General features: G+C 50.3%; 5 protein-coding genes across 5 annotated transcripts; 2 read left to right on the top strand and 3 right to left on the bottom strand.

Annotated features, from left to right (window-relative positions):
- Window positions 1-53: 53 nt before the first annotated feature.
- C7M61_005264 (uncharacterized protein) lies at window positions 54-2,975 on the bottom strand (the record flags this gene model as incomplete). Its single annotated transcript, XM_024860571.1, has 2 exons — window positions 54-1,353; window positions 2,824-2,975. The coding sequence occupies 2 exons, from the start codon at window positions 2,973-2,975 to the stop codon at window positions 54-56; spliced, it is 1,452 nt and encodes a 483-aa protein (XP_024711295.1).
- Window positions 2,976-3,935: 960 nt separating this feature from the next.
- Window positions 3,936-4,922, top strand: C7M61_005263 (diphthamide synthase; the record flags this gene model as incomplete). Its single annotated transcript, XM_024860570.1, has 1 exon — window positions 3,936-4,922. One exon carries the CDS (start codon window positions 3,936-3,938, stop codon window positions 4,920-4,922), a length of 987 nt encoding a protein of 328 aa, XP_024711294.1.
- A 295-nt stretch (window positions 4,923-5,217) lies between these two features.
- VRP1 (Vrp1p) lies at window positions 5,218-7,230 on the bottom strand (the record flags this gene model as incomplete). Its single annotated transcript, XM_024860569.1, has 1 exon — window positions 5,218-7,230. One exon carries the CDS (start codon window positions 7,228-7,230, stop codon window positions 5,218-5,220), a length of 2,013 nt encoding a protein of 670 aa, XP_024711293.1.
- Window positions 7,231-9,438: 2,208 nt separating this feature from the next.
- YFH1 (ferroxidase) lies at window positions 9,439-9,924 on the bottom strand (the record flags this gene model as incomplete). The annotated part of the gene is made up of 1 exon (XM_024860568.1): window positions 9,439-9,924. The coding sequence occupies one exon, from the start codon at window positions 9,922-9,924 to the stop codon at window positions 9,439-9,441; it is 486 nt and encodes a 161-aa protein (XP_024711292.1).
- Window positions 9,925-13,355: 3,431 nt separating this feature from the next.
- Window positions 13,356-15,134, top strand: C7M61_005260 (uncharacterized protein; the record flags this gene model as incomplete). The annotated part of the gene is made up of 1 exon (XM_024860567.1): window positions 13,356-15,134. The coding sequence occupies one exon, from the start codon at window positions 13,356-13,358 to the stop codon at window positions 15,132-15,134; it is 1,779 nt and encodes a 592-aa protein (XP_024711291.1).
- Window positions 15,135-15,345: the final 211 nt, after the last annotated feature.

Below are 15,345 nucleotides of genomic sequence, written 5' to 3'. Positions count from 1 at the left end.
TTTTTTTTTTTTTTTTTTTTTTTTTTTTTTCTTTTTTCTTTTCTCTTTTTTCTTTATCCCTTGACGACCTGAGCAGCTCTAGCACGTCTTCTCAGTCTTCTGGGACCTCTCCTTGTGGTCCTCAAGGACCAGAGTCTGAAGCATTCACCGGGCAAAAAGGTGGCCGCCTCCTTCGGGTAGCAGAGTTCCCGGAATTTGAAGAAATCGCCCGGAAGAAAGCTTTTCTTGGGCGAATGGGCCAAAACGTGTCTAAAGAAGGGGAAGTCCTCGAGACAGTAGGCCAGGTTGGTAGCCGGGGGGTTCGCCTTCGATGAAGAAGGAGCAGAACCAGGCTTTGAAACAGTCTTTGAACCAAGATTGGGGGAAAGTTCCTGGTCAAAATCGGCTTGCAAAGTCTCAGAGTGTGAAACTTCCAAGACCTCAGAGTGTCCAGCACCAGAAAGCTTCTGAACTCCAGAAACCTCCAGATTCGAACACTCTGGCTCACCGCAGCGTTGCAGAGTTGCACTAGGCGCCGTGTTGGTGGAAAAAGTCCATGAAAAAGTGGACTTTTCGGCTTGAGGCATCTCCTCAGGTTCCTCTTCCTCAGGAATGGTGAAGATGTCGTTGTTGTAGAGCCATCCGTGGCCCAGGGGAAGGGAGCCAGGCAAAGGCGGAGAAAAAGAAGAATCAGCTTTAGAAACTGGGGTATCATGTGAAACTGGGGCGTCAAGGGAAGCGGTATAGGCCTTCTTGAACTCACTGTACAGCTCCTCAAGGCTTTCGAAAAGCTCGTCGTCAGACACTTCTGGAGCGTCGGTGACTTCAGAATGCTCTCCAAAAGCGGGAATGGCAACCTCTGTTTTGGTTTCAGGGAAGGTGGCCAAAACAACAGCCTTGGATACTGGAGAGGAAGCTGGGGAGGTATTGTTGGAGGATTCCAATGGGGCGTCAGAGGAAGAGGAAGAAGAGGACTCAGAAGAGGAAGAAGTGTCAGAATCGGAGTTTTCTTCATTTTTTTCTTCATTCTCCTCCTCAGATTTCTCCTCCTCTTCCTTCTCTTCATTCTCCTCCTCAGGCTTCTCTTCCTTCTTAGTATCCTGCTTCAGAATCTCTAAAACGACTTCAACTTCCACTTCCACTTCATCGTCCCAGGAGGGACAGTGGCCGAGACGGAATTCCTGGAGCTTCGTCTCATAGAGAGCCTGGGCGTTTCTGCGGGCAGAATCGTCAAACTTAGCCTGCTTGATCAAGGCCTTCATTTGCTCAAATTGGCTCTCTTTCCACTCAAGCAGAGTGTGGTTGGCACCGTGGTCGATTTCGATCAAACCGGAGGCGTCAAAAGCAGCGTTGAAAATGACAGCGGGGAAGAAGCTGCCGTTGATTTCGTGACACTGGAAACACATTTTTCAGTTAGTTCGGTAGTACTTAGTGTAGCTTTGGTAGTTTTGTGGTCTGTGAAGCAATAAATTGATCAGAGACAGAAGGTTCTAACGTGGTGGGTCAGAACAGTGGGCCAGAATGTGGTAGAGAAGGGAAAATTAGTTTGGGGGAATTCGGGCGTATTTATCTTGTTCTGGTGGACCTTCCGTTTGTGAAATTATTTAGGAAGGTGAGGTGGATGACCAGGGCATGGTCACGCCGGCGGGAGGGCCGTTGGAGTTACTGGAAATGGTGGATTTGAAGGGGAAAAGGCATTTGGAAAAAAAGGTGTCACTCTTTGGCGTCTGTGTTGGGAAGTTGTAGAATGGTTGCAAATGTGTCATGTAGGCTTATCATCTTGCAGAATGCCCGATTGGGATACTCCGAGGCCGAAGGTCACATAGATGTGGAGGAAGGAAAGAGATAGATTGTGTTTGGTGAAGAAGGGGTATTTGGTTTGAGAGGCAGGGTTGGATACTGGGGTGTAGTGGATTAGAAGTGAGACACATCGTAGGGGAACGAGAAAGAAATGGTGTAAACGTTGAGTGGCACAGCCCGTAGTGCTATAGCATAAGATATGTTTGGATTAGGAGAACTCGAATTCTGGAAACTTTAGGATTCCACCATCTCTAGCACTATCCTACTGAGCCACTTACCCTGCTAAATCTACGATATCGACCTTCAGGATGCAATCACCAATCAAAGTTTCCATTGGAAGATCGGAAAATATTCCTAAAGCACTCCCGAAAGCCTTTTTTTATGCCTTTGGTGCTTTGGTTCTAGATTTGAAAGCTTCCCATATCTGTACTAAACCAAACTGCTTCACAGTAGCTCACCCAACGTATTCCAGCCCATTCTACGTCATCAAGACTAAAGATTGAATTTATATGAACACGATTCTCCTGAGATAGCTTTTCTGAGCCTACCTTCGCTTTCTCGAAAGAAGTCGACCACTTTTTGGTCCATGTCTTTCAACCACCATAGGTAGAACCACCAGATTAATACCCTGACACCAAGAGAAAAAGACTCACTGCACTTGCATCTCCTTGTACTTGCCCATCAACATTTAGTTAAAGAAATGCAAAAAGAATAAACCATTTACGCTCCCATCACAGCTACTCCACAGCTGCCTTAGACAATCACGTCAGCTCTTCTTCCTCCAAAACTCTACATCCCATCCTTAGACTATGCAATTGATATGTACACGTATCGCTAGATACCACAACCACCTCGAGCTTCCACACCTTCTCATCTGAAATAGCCCACCACTTGATGGTCACTATTCCATGCAGAAGCATCCTCTCGATGTTACGACCTTAAAGAACGACCACCATACACTGGCGCCTCCTCAAAATCAACAACCTCCTCTCTCAGCTTCCCAAATCGTCATCCACCAAAAATTCGGATCCTTTGCTTCCTCACTTGAGCAGCTCCTCGAGCTCTTTCCGGGCATGCACCTCCTCGTTGACACGGGAGGTCACGTGGTCACCCACTAGGGCAAACACAAACGTCAGGCCGGCGATATACAAACGGGCTTTCTTTGGAAGCGCCATCCAACGTTGCCACAAGTTCATGATGGGGTGTAGTGAGATGAAAATCTCGCGAAATCCGGGGAAGCCTTGATGCGATGGCGGTTGACGGGACGGTGGCAGCGAAAAAAAGACAGTGATATATTCGCTTTTGAATGATTGGATTATTAGAATTGGAGATTTTTAGAGACTTGTTCTTCTGGGCTGAAGGATTGGGTTAAAGTGGTGTGGAAATGGCATGGTGTACGGGTGTAGATGTGGCATAGATGGGTGAACCTGGGATGGTTCCTATCGCTGAAGTAGTCTAAAGGTAAGATTTTCAAAAAATAGAAAGGCAATTCAAATAATTATGGTCTCAAATTAAGTGATTTTCACTTTATGAATGATTTCACGTTTTGATTCCGGGGACTTTCAGCACCCTCCTGGAAGACCATGTATGGAAGTTGTGTAGTCAAGACCACACCAAACAGTCAATTGACGGTCACCCATGGATAAAAACATTGAAAGTCCAAACATGAAAAAATCCATCATTGAGCTCATTCCTTGAGGATATGAATATTTGGGTTTCTTTGAAGGACATGTCCATTGCACTTCTTTGCAGCCATTACATCCATACCAGACAGCCTAAATGCTCTCTTCTTCATTGTCTGTACCAATGCCTTGGTGAATTTCAATCAGGTCACTCCTCTCTTCATATCTGCCTGAAATTTTAATGACAAATAATTCTCAAATTGTCTCTTATCACTTAGACTCACGCTCCCTCAACCAGTGAACACTCAGAAGCCAACAATTCCACACATTCCCAAACCCACAAACCATCCAAATCAACACTCCCCATTTTAACCAAAACATCCATTCTACCAATAAAAACGCCATCCATCTCCATCAACCTCACAACCTCAAACCCCCACCTCATCGCTACCCCGGATTATCGCGATGTGAAAAACTCCATACCAATCCACCCTAGTTCTCCCAAATCACACCCCAAAAACACCAAAACCCACCATGAACACCACCACGGAACTCCCGCCGTGCTGTCTCCGCGTGCACCCGCAGAACCCCGAAATCGCCGTCCTCGGAACGTACAAACTCGAGGAAAACGGCTCTCGTCACGGATCCTTGGACGTCTACACCACGAAAAACGGCCACTTCGAACGCCTTTCGTCCACAAAAACAGCCTCCGCCGTGCTAGACCTCAAGGTGTCGCCCGCAGATTCGTCGCTCTGGGTCCTGGCGCATTCCACAGGGAACATCAGCGTGTGGAGGTTTGAAGACCAGAAGCTTGAGATGAAGCAGAATATGGACTTGTTCGAGGAGGACGTGCTTGTGACGTCGGTTTTCTTCGACCCGAGGGATGCAAATCGGCTTTTGGCGACATTGACGTCGGGCGAAGCGGCCATTGTGAATCTCCAAAACGGGACCTTTGATCTTCTAGAAACTCCTCATTCCTTGGAATGCTGGACAGGCGCTTTTGGAGAGGAAGGAGCCGCTCAAAATGTCGTTTTCACCGGCGGCGACGATGCAAAACTCATAGCCCACGATCTTCGCCAAAACGGGAAAATATGGGCCTCAACTCGGCACCACGATGCTGGAGTAGTGCTGATATTGTGTCCAGGCAAAGAATGGAGAAACCCTCGGTCAGACTGTCTCTGGACAGGTTCTTACGATGACAACCTTCGGGTTTTTGATTTGCGTAAAATCGATACCGACGAAGGTCCTTCTTTGTTTCCCAGCTTGCTTCCCCAGGAACTCCACAAAACGAACCTCGGTGGAGGAGTCTGGAGACTTATACCCGGCCCGGATCTTTCTGTTTTGGCCTGTTGCATGTACAAGGGAGCCTATATTTTGAAAACGGGGGAAAACGAGCCCCAGGTGGGTAAGTTTTTTAAGGGAAAGCATGAAAGTATGGTTTATGGAGGTGACTGGTCAGGAAAGGATGCATTGACCTGTCTGTTTTACGACAATATCGTGGAGAAGTGGGCGTCCGAATAGATAGTGGGATAGGGCTGATTGAGGTTGATTTGAAGAATATGAGGTGCATGGTTATAGAGCCTTGTTAGTATGTTGAATAGACCCCATCGCGTAAATGGGAATGAAGAAAGTCTGCAGAGTTTAGTAGAAGCAAGTGCCTTGTAATTTCGGCATCAAGAGGTGGAGACATACGTGTTCTTCACAATAGAGCCTCTGCTCTTCGTAGGTCGATGTCATCAATCCGTGTAGTGTATTTTGTGGTACTCGTACCATCTATATTCAATGCAGCCGTTGATATCTCATACCGGTTGTCTCCCTAAAACAACAGAAGGTCAAGAGGCACAGAGGACCCTCTACCACTAGGGTAGAGCTTTTCCTTGCGCTCAAAACGACGAGGATTAGGCAAAGCGTCGCTGTTAACCCACTTGAACCTCGTGTCCTCGATAACCAATCTTTCTGAACTGCTTCCGTTTCTCTGCTGCGTGTTGATGGTGTAGTCCAGCGCAGAGATTTTCCGGAGATTCTGGCCCGTTGACTGCTGCTGCTCCATGGTGCTTGGCGGCGGCGGAGGTGCTGCCTTTTTGGGTTTGTATGACGATGGAGCAGGAGGAGTCTGCTTCGGTAGCGATGGAGCCAGAGGCGCCAGAGAAGCCAGAGGAGGTGGAGGAAACAGCAGTGGCGGTGGAGCCAGAGGAGGCGAAGGAGCTCTTGGAGGTGGAGGCGCCTGCGTTGGAATCAGCGGCGTAGGTGGTGCCTGTGAAGGAGCCAGAGGCGTTGGAGGCAACGATGTGGGCACTGGCGGCGCCTGGGGGGTTGGAGGAGCCTGTGAAGGCGCCGAAGGAGCCAGCGATTGTGGAATTGGCGGAGCAGCCGAGGGTGCTGGAGACTTTGACGTCTGGGCCTTGTTTCTGGCATTGAGCTGGTCCAAGAACGACGGAGCCGGGCCGGACGGCGGTTCTGGAGCAGAAGACGCAGGCGCCTTTGGTGCTGACGATGTAGGTGGTTTGGGAACCGACGATGTAGGTGGTTTTGGCACGCTCAGAGGGATTGGAGGAGCTCCCGACGGTGGTTTAGGCGTAGACAGCTGCGGCGTGGAGGCCTCCAGGTTGTATGTGGAGTAGCTCGAGGTGCCGTCGACCACGGTGGAGTCGTTTCTCTTTGCGTTGATCTGGTCCAAGAACGGAAGCGATCCGCCTGGCAAGGCAGGAGCCTTGGGAGCGTCTAATTTCGACGACGGTTTGCTCAGCAGAAGCAGCGGCGGTGGAGGAATCAGCGGAGGCGGTGGAGGCGCCAGGTTTGTAGGTGGTGGAGGCGCCGAAGTAGGCAATTTTGGAGGCCCTGACGCAGGCGGTTTGGGAGGGCCTGAAGAAGGCGGTTTTGGCGCCAGCGTGGGTGGAGGAGGCGCCAGCGGCACGGGAGGCGTAGGTGCCGAAGGCACTGGTGGTGGAGCCGATGGGATCGGAGGAGCCGAGGAAGCTGGAGGACCCTTGTGTGCCGCTTTGGGCCGAGAAGAAGGCGCTGAAGGGGCCGAGCCGCCGGCGTTGTCCACCACATGCGAGTCGTTTCTTTTGGCGTTGATTTCGCTCAAAAACGGGAGGCCGCCTGGCGGAGGCAGCGGAGCAGCAGGAGCCCCAGAGTCCTTGGGCGCCAGCGGAGCCTTGGGAGCCATTGTGGGTGGAGGAGGCGCCGAGGGGACCGGTGGAGGCGCTGAAGGCACGGGAGGCGCTGCCGTTGGCGGTGGAGCAGAGGGTACCGGAGGAGGACCCCTGTTCAGGGCAGCCAGTTCTACCGAGCTGACGGAGCTGACAGAGGCCAGCTTGAGGTGGCCCTTTTTCGACGGTCTGGGCGGCGCCTTGGGCACCTGAAGCGACGAGGTGGATCCCGGCACGGGCGGCGGCGACGACGGGATCGGAGGCGCTGCTGACGGAGGAGCAGGCGTTGATTTAGGCACGGCCGGGGTCTTCAGAGGCCTGGACGAGGGCATTTTCGGCACGGCCGGGGCGGCAGTTTCCGGCGGAGCAGGCGATTTGGGCGCCAGCGTAGGCGGCACCGGTGGCGGCGCCAGCGGCACGATCCCCGAGCGGTTGTCCTTGACGGACTTCAACTTGGGCATGCCACCCAGGAATAGGTCACCCAATTGCGGCGGAGCAGGAGCACCCAGCGGCGCCGGCAGCGACGTTGGTGCCGGCAGGGGCAGCAGAAAACCCGGCGTGGCGGCGCTGGAGCCCCCTGAACCCAAAAGGGGGCCTGACTTATCGACAGTTGTAGCTTTCTTCAAGTTGGCGCCTTTACGGATATCGCCCAAAAGGGCGTCTCTGCCTTTAGGCATGGAGGCGGGCGGTGCCGGCGGGAGATCGAGCCCCGGAGGCGGAGGAGGCGGAGGGGGAGGCGGACCAGCCATTGGAATTGAAGAAGAAAGTGGTACGGTTGATTTGAGTAGTTGGTGAGCTGTGATAAGGCGGTGTGCAGGAGGTGGTACCAAGCAGGGATGGTGATGAAGGTGGTGATGAGGAGGTTATGTGATTTGGGGGGTGGAAGTTTTTGGATTTTGGTAGTGGTGGGTTGAGGTTTGGGAATTTTGGGGGTTGGTGGTTTTTTGAAGGTACGGTGGGTGGATAGTGGATGGATAGTGGATGGTCAGTTGCTCAGGCTGTGGCTGCGAAATCGGACCGGGGTGGGGTGGTGGTGGGCTTTGATGGATTTTTGGTGGAGATTTGGGAGATTTTGGATTTTGTGCGTTTTTGCTTGAAGTTTTGATTTTGTGGGTTTGAAGATTTATAGGGGTCCGTCGGTTTTCGGCGTTTTCGGTTGGTCGTTTAAGCGGTGGTCATCTCAGGCTTGGCTGCGAATTGGCTGCGGATCAATTGCTCACCGGTGTTTTAGTGACGTGAAGGGGGTGTTTTTGAGCAGATGGTCGTTGATGGAATTTTGACTATTGCGGGTTTAGAGTGAGGTTAAGAATCCAGGCTATTTGATGTTCTTGAGCTGTATGGTGGAGGGTAGTGTTTTGCAGAGTATGCTTAGTCGTATTACCAATGCCGATGGAATTGAAATATTCTTACAATTTTGGATAAGTGGGTTCCCCAAGTCAATTTCACAATGAAGGGCGACAGTAAAATATCTAAATGCTTTCGATTGCTTGGTCTCCTAGATGTCATGAATGAACGTCAGACAGTGGGTTCCATTCAGTCCACTTTACGAGATGTAGCTACATCAGCTCGGAAGCCTACATGTCCTCAATAAATACATCAATTCACTATGGCCGGGGAGGGCGGCGTATATACATGTGGTGTAGTAAATGACATTGTTGACGGGGAAGGAGTTGGGGAGGATCGAGTCGGATAAGTGAGCCACTTCAACGAGGCAAAAGATCGAATGGGGACCAGATTGGGGAATTTTGGACGAGATATTGTTCCACCGGAGAAGTACCGAGGTATTGATACTCAAAACGGAATGCTCTACATCGAGCTAGGTCTCAGGTAAGCCATACCAAGATCTGTGGCCTTAGTACCGACTGGCAAACCACTGATTCACTGATTCAGAACAAAGGCGGGGCGTTGATGAAGACCAGTCTGTGGAGTTGATGAAGAAGGACCAAGACAGCCGAAGACGGCCAGGAGCTCAGACTGGGATTAATTCGATTCGTAAGCAGACCAATGCTTACAGAAGCCCCACTTTGACCAAGAGTCTTAAAAATTTCCAAAATCCATGGAGTACCATCGACTCAGAAATAGCAAAACTACGGCCTTTAAGCTTCCAATTGTGACTTGCTCTTATTTTGACCAGGGTTACAGCCTCGGCATTATCTGAAGAGTGCTATCGAGTCAGACAGCACAAGACTTGCAGCCTTGATCCAAGGAAAGCCATCAATCCAAACAAAGTGGGACAACGGCCTCAATCCTCTAAAAATTGTAGATTCCGCTTAGACAGACCAAGACTTGCAGCCTTGGTCTTGACTCAAAAGCGAGTTATCCACTTCAGACCAATGCAGCCATGGTCTTGTCGTTAAGGAGGGTTATCCACTCAAACAGACCAAGACTTGCAGCATTGGGTCTTGACATTAAAGATTGTTATCCACTCAAACTGATCACGACTTACAGCCTTGGTCTTGAGTCAAAAGCGAGTTATCCACTCAAACAGACCACGACTTACAGCCTTGCCCTTCCAAATAGTAGCATCGACTAAGCAGACCAAGACTTGCAGCATTAGTCTAATCCAATCAGTGCAATCGGCTCAAACAGACCAAGACTTACAGCTTGGGTCTTGACTTCAAAGCGGCTCATCCAATCAAACAGACCAAGACTTGCAGCCTTGGTCTTATCCAAATAGTAGCATCCACTCAAGCAAACCAGGACTTGCAGCCTTCGCCTTTTTGAATTTGTGCCATCCACTCAAACAGACCAAGACTTGCAGCCTTGGTCTTATCCAAATAGTTTCATCGACTCAGTCAGACCAGGACCTACGGCCCTGGTCTTAACTAAATAGTAGCCTCGGCTCAGACAGACCAGGACCTGCGGCCCTGGTCTTTGCGTATCCCTCATTCCTCAACCTCCAACTCAACCTCCACCCCCAACTCCTCGCTCAACTCCTCATCCAACAACTTCGTCAACTCACTTCCATCCCTCAACGTCGTCCACTTCCCCCTGATCAAATCGTACCGCTTGGGCCCGCTCACAGGGCTACTAAGCCAGATCTGCTTGTTAGGAGGCTGCTTATTGATCACATAGGTCTTGCCAGGAGCCACCGAAAGCGTCATGACGCCGTGGTTGAGCTCAGCATCGATCTGCGGGTAGTCCTCCAGAAGCTCCTCCAAGGAATCGCTCAACAGCTCGAGATATGTGTTTGCCAAAGACGAGTATTCGTGGTCCAGGATGTTGTCGATCTTGAGGGAGACGTTTTCACCGCTTGTGGAGATGGAATAGTGTTTTTGGGCGATTCTGGGGAATGCAGTGGCGGGGCGGACGACCGGAAGCCTGGAAAGGCGTGGGAGGGCCCGTGGAAGGCGTGCTGTGAATCTAAACATGGTGTGGTGTGGGTAGTTGAGGTGAGAAAGCGAAAAATCCGAGCCTGAGGGTTGCAGCTGTGGATCATGTGGGCGGTGGTTTTGGAGAAATAGGGGAATTACGAGAAAAGAGGGGAGTTTTTTGGATTTGGTGATTTTGGTGATTTTCGTGGTTTTGGTACTGGCTGGGCCGGGCCTTGTGGGTTTTTGGTTTGTGACTCTGGTCTACAGTGGCTGCGAATGGGTGGGTGTGATGGAGGGGTGAAATCAAAAAGAAGAGGGCAAAAGACGACTTTTAAAGTGTTCCTTATCTAAATATTGTTCATAGTTTGACCTTCTATGTTACTTTATCAATGCAATTGAGCCGTTGTGTTTGGAGTGGTGTATTAGTGATGCACAGGGTCCAGCCACTCAGAGCCTCGGTATAGCTAAGGTGGTGGAATTGAGTTGGTTCCGTGAATTTTGAACCAAAGGTTTTGGAGAGTTTTCAGGCGGATACCTTGATATGGAGTTCGAACTTTCGGCGTATTCTTCCTGTTGTTGTTTCTGACAAATCTGGCTCCGTGGTGTGGCTCATTGGATGAGAAGAGAGGTGGACTATGAAAAGAATCCGGAAACGAAACAGAGAGTTTCGATTTTTCTGGAATATATCATATCAGATTTTAAAAGTGGATCCATCGAGAGCTTGAACAACTTTATCGAGAGAATCGAGGTGTGTTCTGCAATCTTGAACACTGAAAGAGTAAGCCCATCTTCAAGAAGTCCCATTTCTTCAGTATTCACTGTTCTTAGTGCATAAAAAATTTTGAAATATTTGAGTACTCTAAATTCTACTAAATCTACGACTAAGATTATGTGGGGATGCGTATTCATAGGCGGTCTGGAGACTATGGATGAGAGAGACAACAACTTTAGTTTCAACCACCGCCATTCCACCCAAACCCCCTGTCCGTTTTTCCAATTATACCTTCCTTAAAATAAAAGCTAATCCAGGCATTTTAGGAAAACCCAGTAATTATAGGCACTCGTATCTATATACTTACCCCATCTGGTCTCAGCTCGAGCATACACCCTCCACAACCACACAGTGATAGCCCCAGTAGCCCAAATTCCATCTATTTATGCACTTCATCAACAATCCCACCCACTCACCCACAAAACACCAACCTCCAAATACAACTCCCAATGGGTCGCTCGCAGTTGCACGGCTGACTCCGACCGGGACCTTCCGGTTTCTTCCACAGCATGACCTGAAGATCTCTGGACTAGTTTCCCAAGAAAACGCACAACCCTAAATCGCCAAAACCCTAAATCCCAAAAGCCTCTCCGCCCGAGCTCCTCTTCTGAGCCAGCCCTGCCCTAGCCAAGCCAAAACGCCAGTCCAAACGCCAGTGCATTGTGATTTTGGAATAAATACCCGAGGCTTAACTTCTGCAAACGCATCGAATCACGAACTCCGGTTTGTCTCTCTTGGCGGGCCCGTAGCTAGGCCAACCTAGTCAGACCAACAGTCTTAGAGCAGAATTGTAGCTTAAAGAATCATCGCAATACTATTAATGGTAAATTCCACCAAATACTGCCAAATCCTAGTGAGCCCTACCGCACTGCCAATTCCTACTAAACCTAATTATTTAACTAAACGCACCTGCCCCGCTACCCCAAACCGTCCTTCTGCCAAGTACTGAACAACGGTCCCCCGACCAAGATCCCCGGAGTCCACAATCGCCTGAATCCACCTTCCTGGCCCATTTCCACAATTTCCATTCTTCTTCTGCCAAATGCCCTCTACAACCAAAATCCTGCCCAAACGACGCCAAGCTCATCACCAGGTTCGGAGCGTCGCCATTACCTCCGGAAGCAGGAGCCTGGGTGTCCGTCGAAAGCGAGAAGGCGTCTAAATTTCAAAAGGACGGAAAGGCGTTTTGATTTTAAACGGAATTAAGCCAACGGTGGAAAAGCACGGTCCAAAAAATAAGGCTGTTTGTCGAAAAGCTGCCCCGACCTCAGTCTCAACTACTCCATCACCCAGGCTGGGCGGGGCCTTTCCACGCACGTCACTGGCTGAAATCTTGGCTCGGACAAGACGGCGTTTTGCCGGACGTAATCGTTTCATACTTTTTTTGAAAAAAAGAGAAAACAAGAAGAATTTGTAAAAAAACTACATTCTTCAAGTTCACTTCACCACGCCTGCTACACCATCAGCGCTGCCGTTGCACAATAGCACGGCGTTCGCAGGCGATTCTGTGGGGGTACCAAGAAAAAGCGTGGGGCTGGCCCAGAATTCCCAAACAAGATAAGCACCCTGATAACAAGTGCCGTGTGCGGTGGAAATGTGAAACTACGCCAATGAAAAAATGAAATGACATCTCTTCCTTGGTTCTAGAATACAAATTGCCAGTAGCCGTACTCAGTGTATCTCTGTATCTCAGTGTGCCTGAGGCTATCCTCGTGCACCATCACTGCACCGGCTGTACTGCCTGAGGGATGTGAGTGAAAAATGGTGCGGGAAGCTTGACTAAATGCCCCCATGAAGGACTGAAATCACCCGATAATGCTATTTTCCCGGCCTGACCACCGGCCTTACCACCACACTAATTACAGGCTGACTGTGAATTTGGTCTCCGCCTTGTGGGGCACAATGGCCGTGACGGCGTGCCCCTGCTTAGCCAAGGCCGCCATTAGCCGGTGCCAGTGCGACTGATTCTAGAGATTGGCACTTAGTCAGTTGAAACGAATCTGGAAACAGCCGACGATTTGCAAGAATTCGAGAAATGGCGCCCTACAGAAATCTAAATTCTTGGTCCGATAAGTACGGAAATCGCCTTGTTGCATGCTGATTGCGCAGTGGGTGAGATACGATTAGCAGATTTGCACCCGGCACAGAGCTTGCCTCAGTACCTGGCAAAACACCAAACACCAACCACCAACCACCAAATCAGGCAAAACAGGCCCGCTGTTAGCAAGCAAATAACAAGCCCAAATTGCTTCAATCACCATTGTTGAAACAATAAATCGCTCCCTTCATCCGACCATTGATCTCTTTTCACCTCTACCCTAGCTTCCCTAGCTTTTCTACCATCCTACTGCTTCTGCGCACTGGCTATCTAAAGTCCCTGCGTTCTCGCAGCCGTTTATCCCCACCAAAACAGCCATACCCGGAACCCCCAAAACTCCCAAAACGCCTAAATCCACCTCCCTTTCCCCTCGTCTCGCTCGCTCCTTATCTTAAGCAAACTCGTGAATCTCCCTGCCAAGATGCCAAGGTTCGTGCCGTGCGCCTCTGGGCTGCTTCGCTAGATACCATTACTGCCGACCTGCATATAAACAATATCCCAGCGTCTGCTCCACCTGCGCTGCCTGCGGCTTTTTGCAACCATTTCCCAGCCTCGAAACGCCGTGCAACAGAGCTATATAAGGCCCCGAGGGCCCGCTGTTTCCACATTTCCATCGCCATGTCACACCCCTCCGGCGACGTCGTCGCTTCAAACGTGGAAAAGTCCATCGTTGTGCAGGAAAAAGAACCCCTCCCATCAGACTCTGTTCTGCTGTCTGACGAGAAAGCTCCACTCGAAACGGTGGTCAAGCTGCCCTCGCTGGGCTCTGAGTTGGAGCAAGGCGAGGATGACGGCAGAGAACCCACGGCGGAAGAAATGAAGAAATTGCGCCACGTTTCCGAGAAAATCCCGCTTCGTTGTTGGCTTGTGGCTATCGTCGAGTTGGCTGAACGTTTCTCCTACTACGGTTTGTCCACGCCGTTCCAGAACTACATGCAAAATACGCCCGAAGACACCCCTCGTGGTATTCTCGGCTTGAACCAGTCCGGTGCCACCGCCTTGTCGTACTTCTGGCAGTTCTGGTGCTATGTTACGCCTATCTTCGGTGCCTGGATCGCAGACACCTTCACCGGCAAGTACAACGCCATTTGTATTTTCTGCGGTATCTACTTGGTGGGCATTATCGTCCTTTTCGTCACTTCCATCCCCGCTATCGCTTCCAGAGACACCTCGCTTGGTGGTTTCATTGTGGCCATCATCGTCATTGGTCTCGGTACTGGAGGTGTGAAAGCCAACGTTTCGCCCTTGATTGCCGACCAGGTGCCCAAAAACAAGCCCGTCATCCGTGTGCTCAAGTCCGGCGAAAGAGTCGTCCAGGACCCCAACATCACCATCCAAAACGTCTTCATGTTCTTCTACCTCATGATCAACGTGGGCTCGCTTTCCGTCATTGCAACCACCACCTTGGAGCACCAGATCGACTTCTGGGCCGGCTTCCTCTTGCCCTTGTGCTTCTTCTGCATTGCTCCGCTTGTGCTCTTTTTGGGTAAAAAGTACTACGTCAAGGTGCCCGTGGGTGAACAGGTTATCGCCAGATCCTTCAAGTGCACCTACATTGCCATCAAGAACAAGTTCAATTTCGATGCTGCCAGACCTTCGCTTCACCCCGAGGCCGGCTACCCATGGTCTGAAAAATTCGTCGAAGAAGTCCGCAGAGCTCTCTACGCTTGTAAGGTGTTTGTCTTCTACCCCATCTACTGGTTGGTGTACGGCCAGATGATCAACAATTTCGTTTCCCAGGCCGGTCAGATGGAGCTCCACGGACTCCCCAACGATATCTTGCAGGCCATCAACGCCTTGACCATCATTATCTTCATCCCCATCTGTGAGCGTTTCGTCTACCCCTTCATCAGAAGATTCACGCCCTTCAGAGCCATCACCAAGATCTTCTGGGGCTTCATGTTTGCATCCAGTGCCATGGTTTACGCCGGTGTGCTCCAGCACTTTATCTACCAGCAGGGTCCTTGTTACGAGTTCCCAATGCAGTGTGCTGAGGAGTACAGAAACACACCCAACGAGATCCACGTTGCCATCCAGACCCCCGCTTATTTCTTGATTGGTATGTCGGAGATTTTGGCCTCCATCACCGGTTTGGAGTACGCCTACACCAAGGCTCCAGTGACAATGAAGTCCTTCATTACTTCCCTTTTCCTTGTCACCAACGCCTTCGGTTCTGCTATCGGTATTGCTCTTTCGCCTACTGCCGAGAACCCCAAGTTGGTCTGGACCTACACCGGATTGGCTATTTCGTGTTTCATTGCTGGATGTCTCTTCTACACCATCTTCAAGAGCTTCAACGACAAGGAGGACGAGTTGAACCAGTCGGACTACATGGACGAGGACGAGGTGAACATCCATCCTATTACCTCCATCACGGAGTCCTTGGCCAACCGCTAAATGTGTATAGTTACGAGTTACGACGGCAGTTGAGCTGCCCAACAGAGTATTAAGAAACGGAGTGTAGGCTTGGTGAGAGTCAGTTTTCGGGATTGAGGAGTCAGCTTCCGTAGAGGTAGCGATTGAAGAAGTCAGATTAAAGCTTGTGGAGTCAGGGAGGCAGAGTCATGGATGTGTTGATGGTGTTGTACTGGCTGCGATAAGATAACTT

The sequence above is a fragment of the Candidozyma pseudohaemuli genome (assembly GCF_003013735.1).
Source record: "Candidozyma pseudohaemuli strain B12108 chromosome Unknown scaffold00024, whole genome shotgun sequence".
Lineage (NCBI taxonomy): Eukaryota > Fungi > Ascomycota > Pichiomycetes > Serinales > Metschnikowiaceae > Candidozyma > Candidozyma pseudohaemuli.
This window is presented reverse-complemented; position numbering and strand designations above follow the sequence as displayed.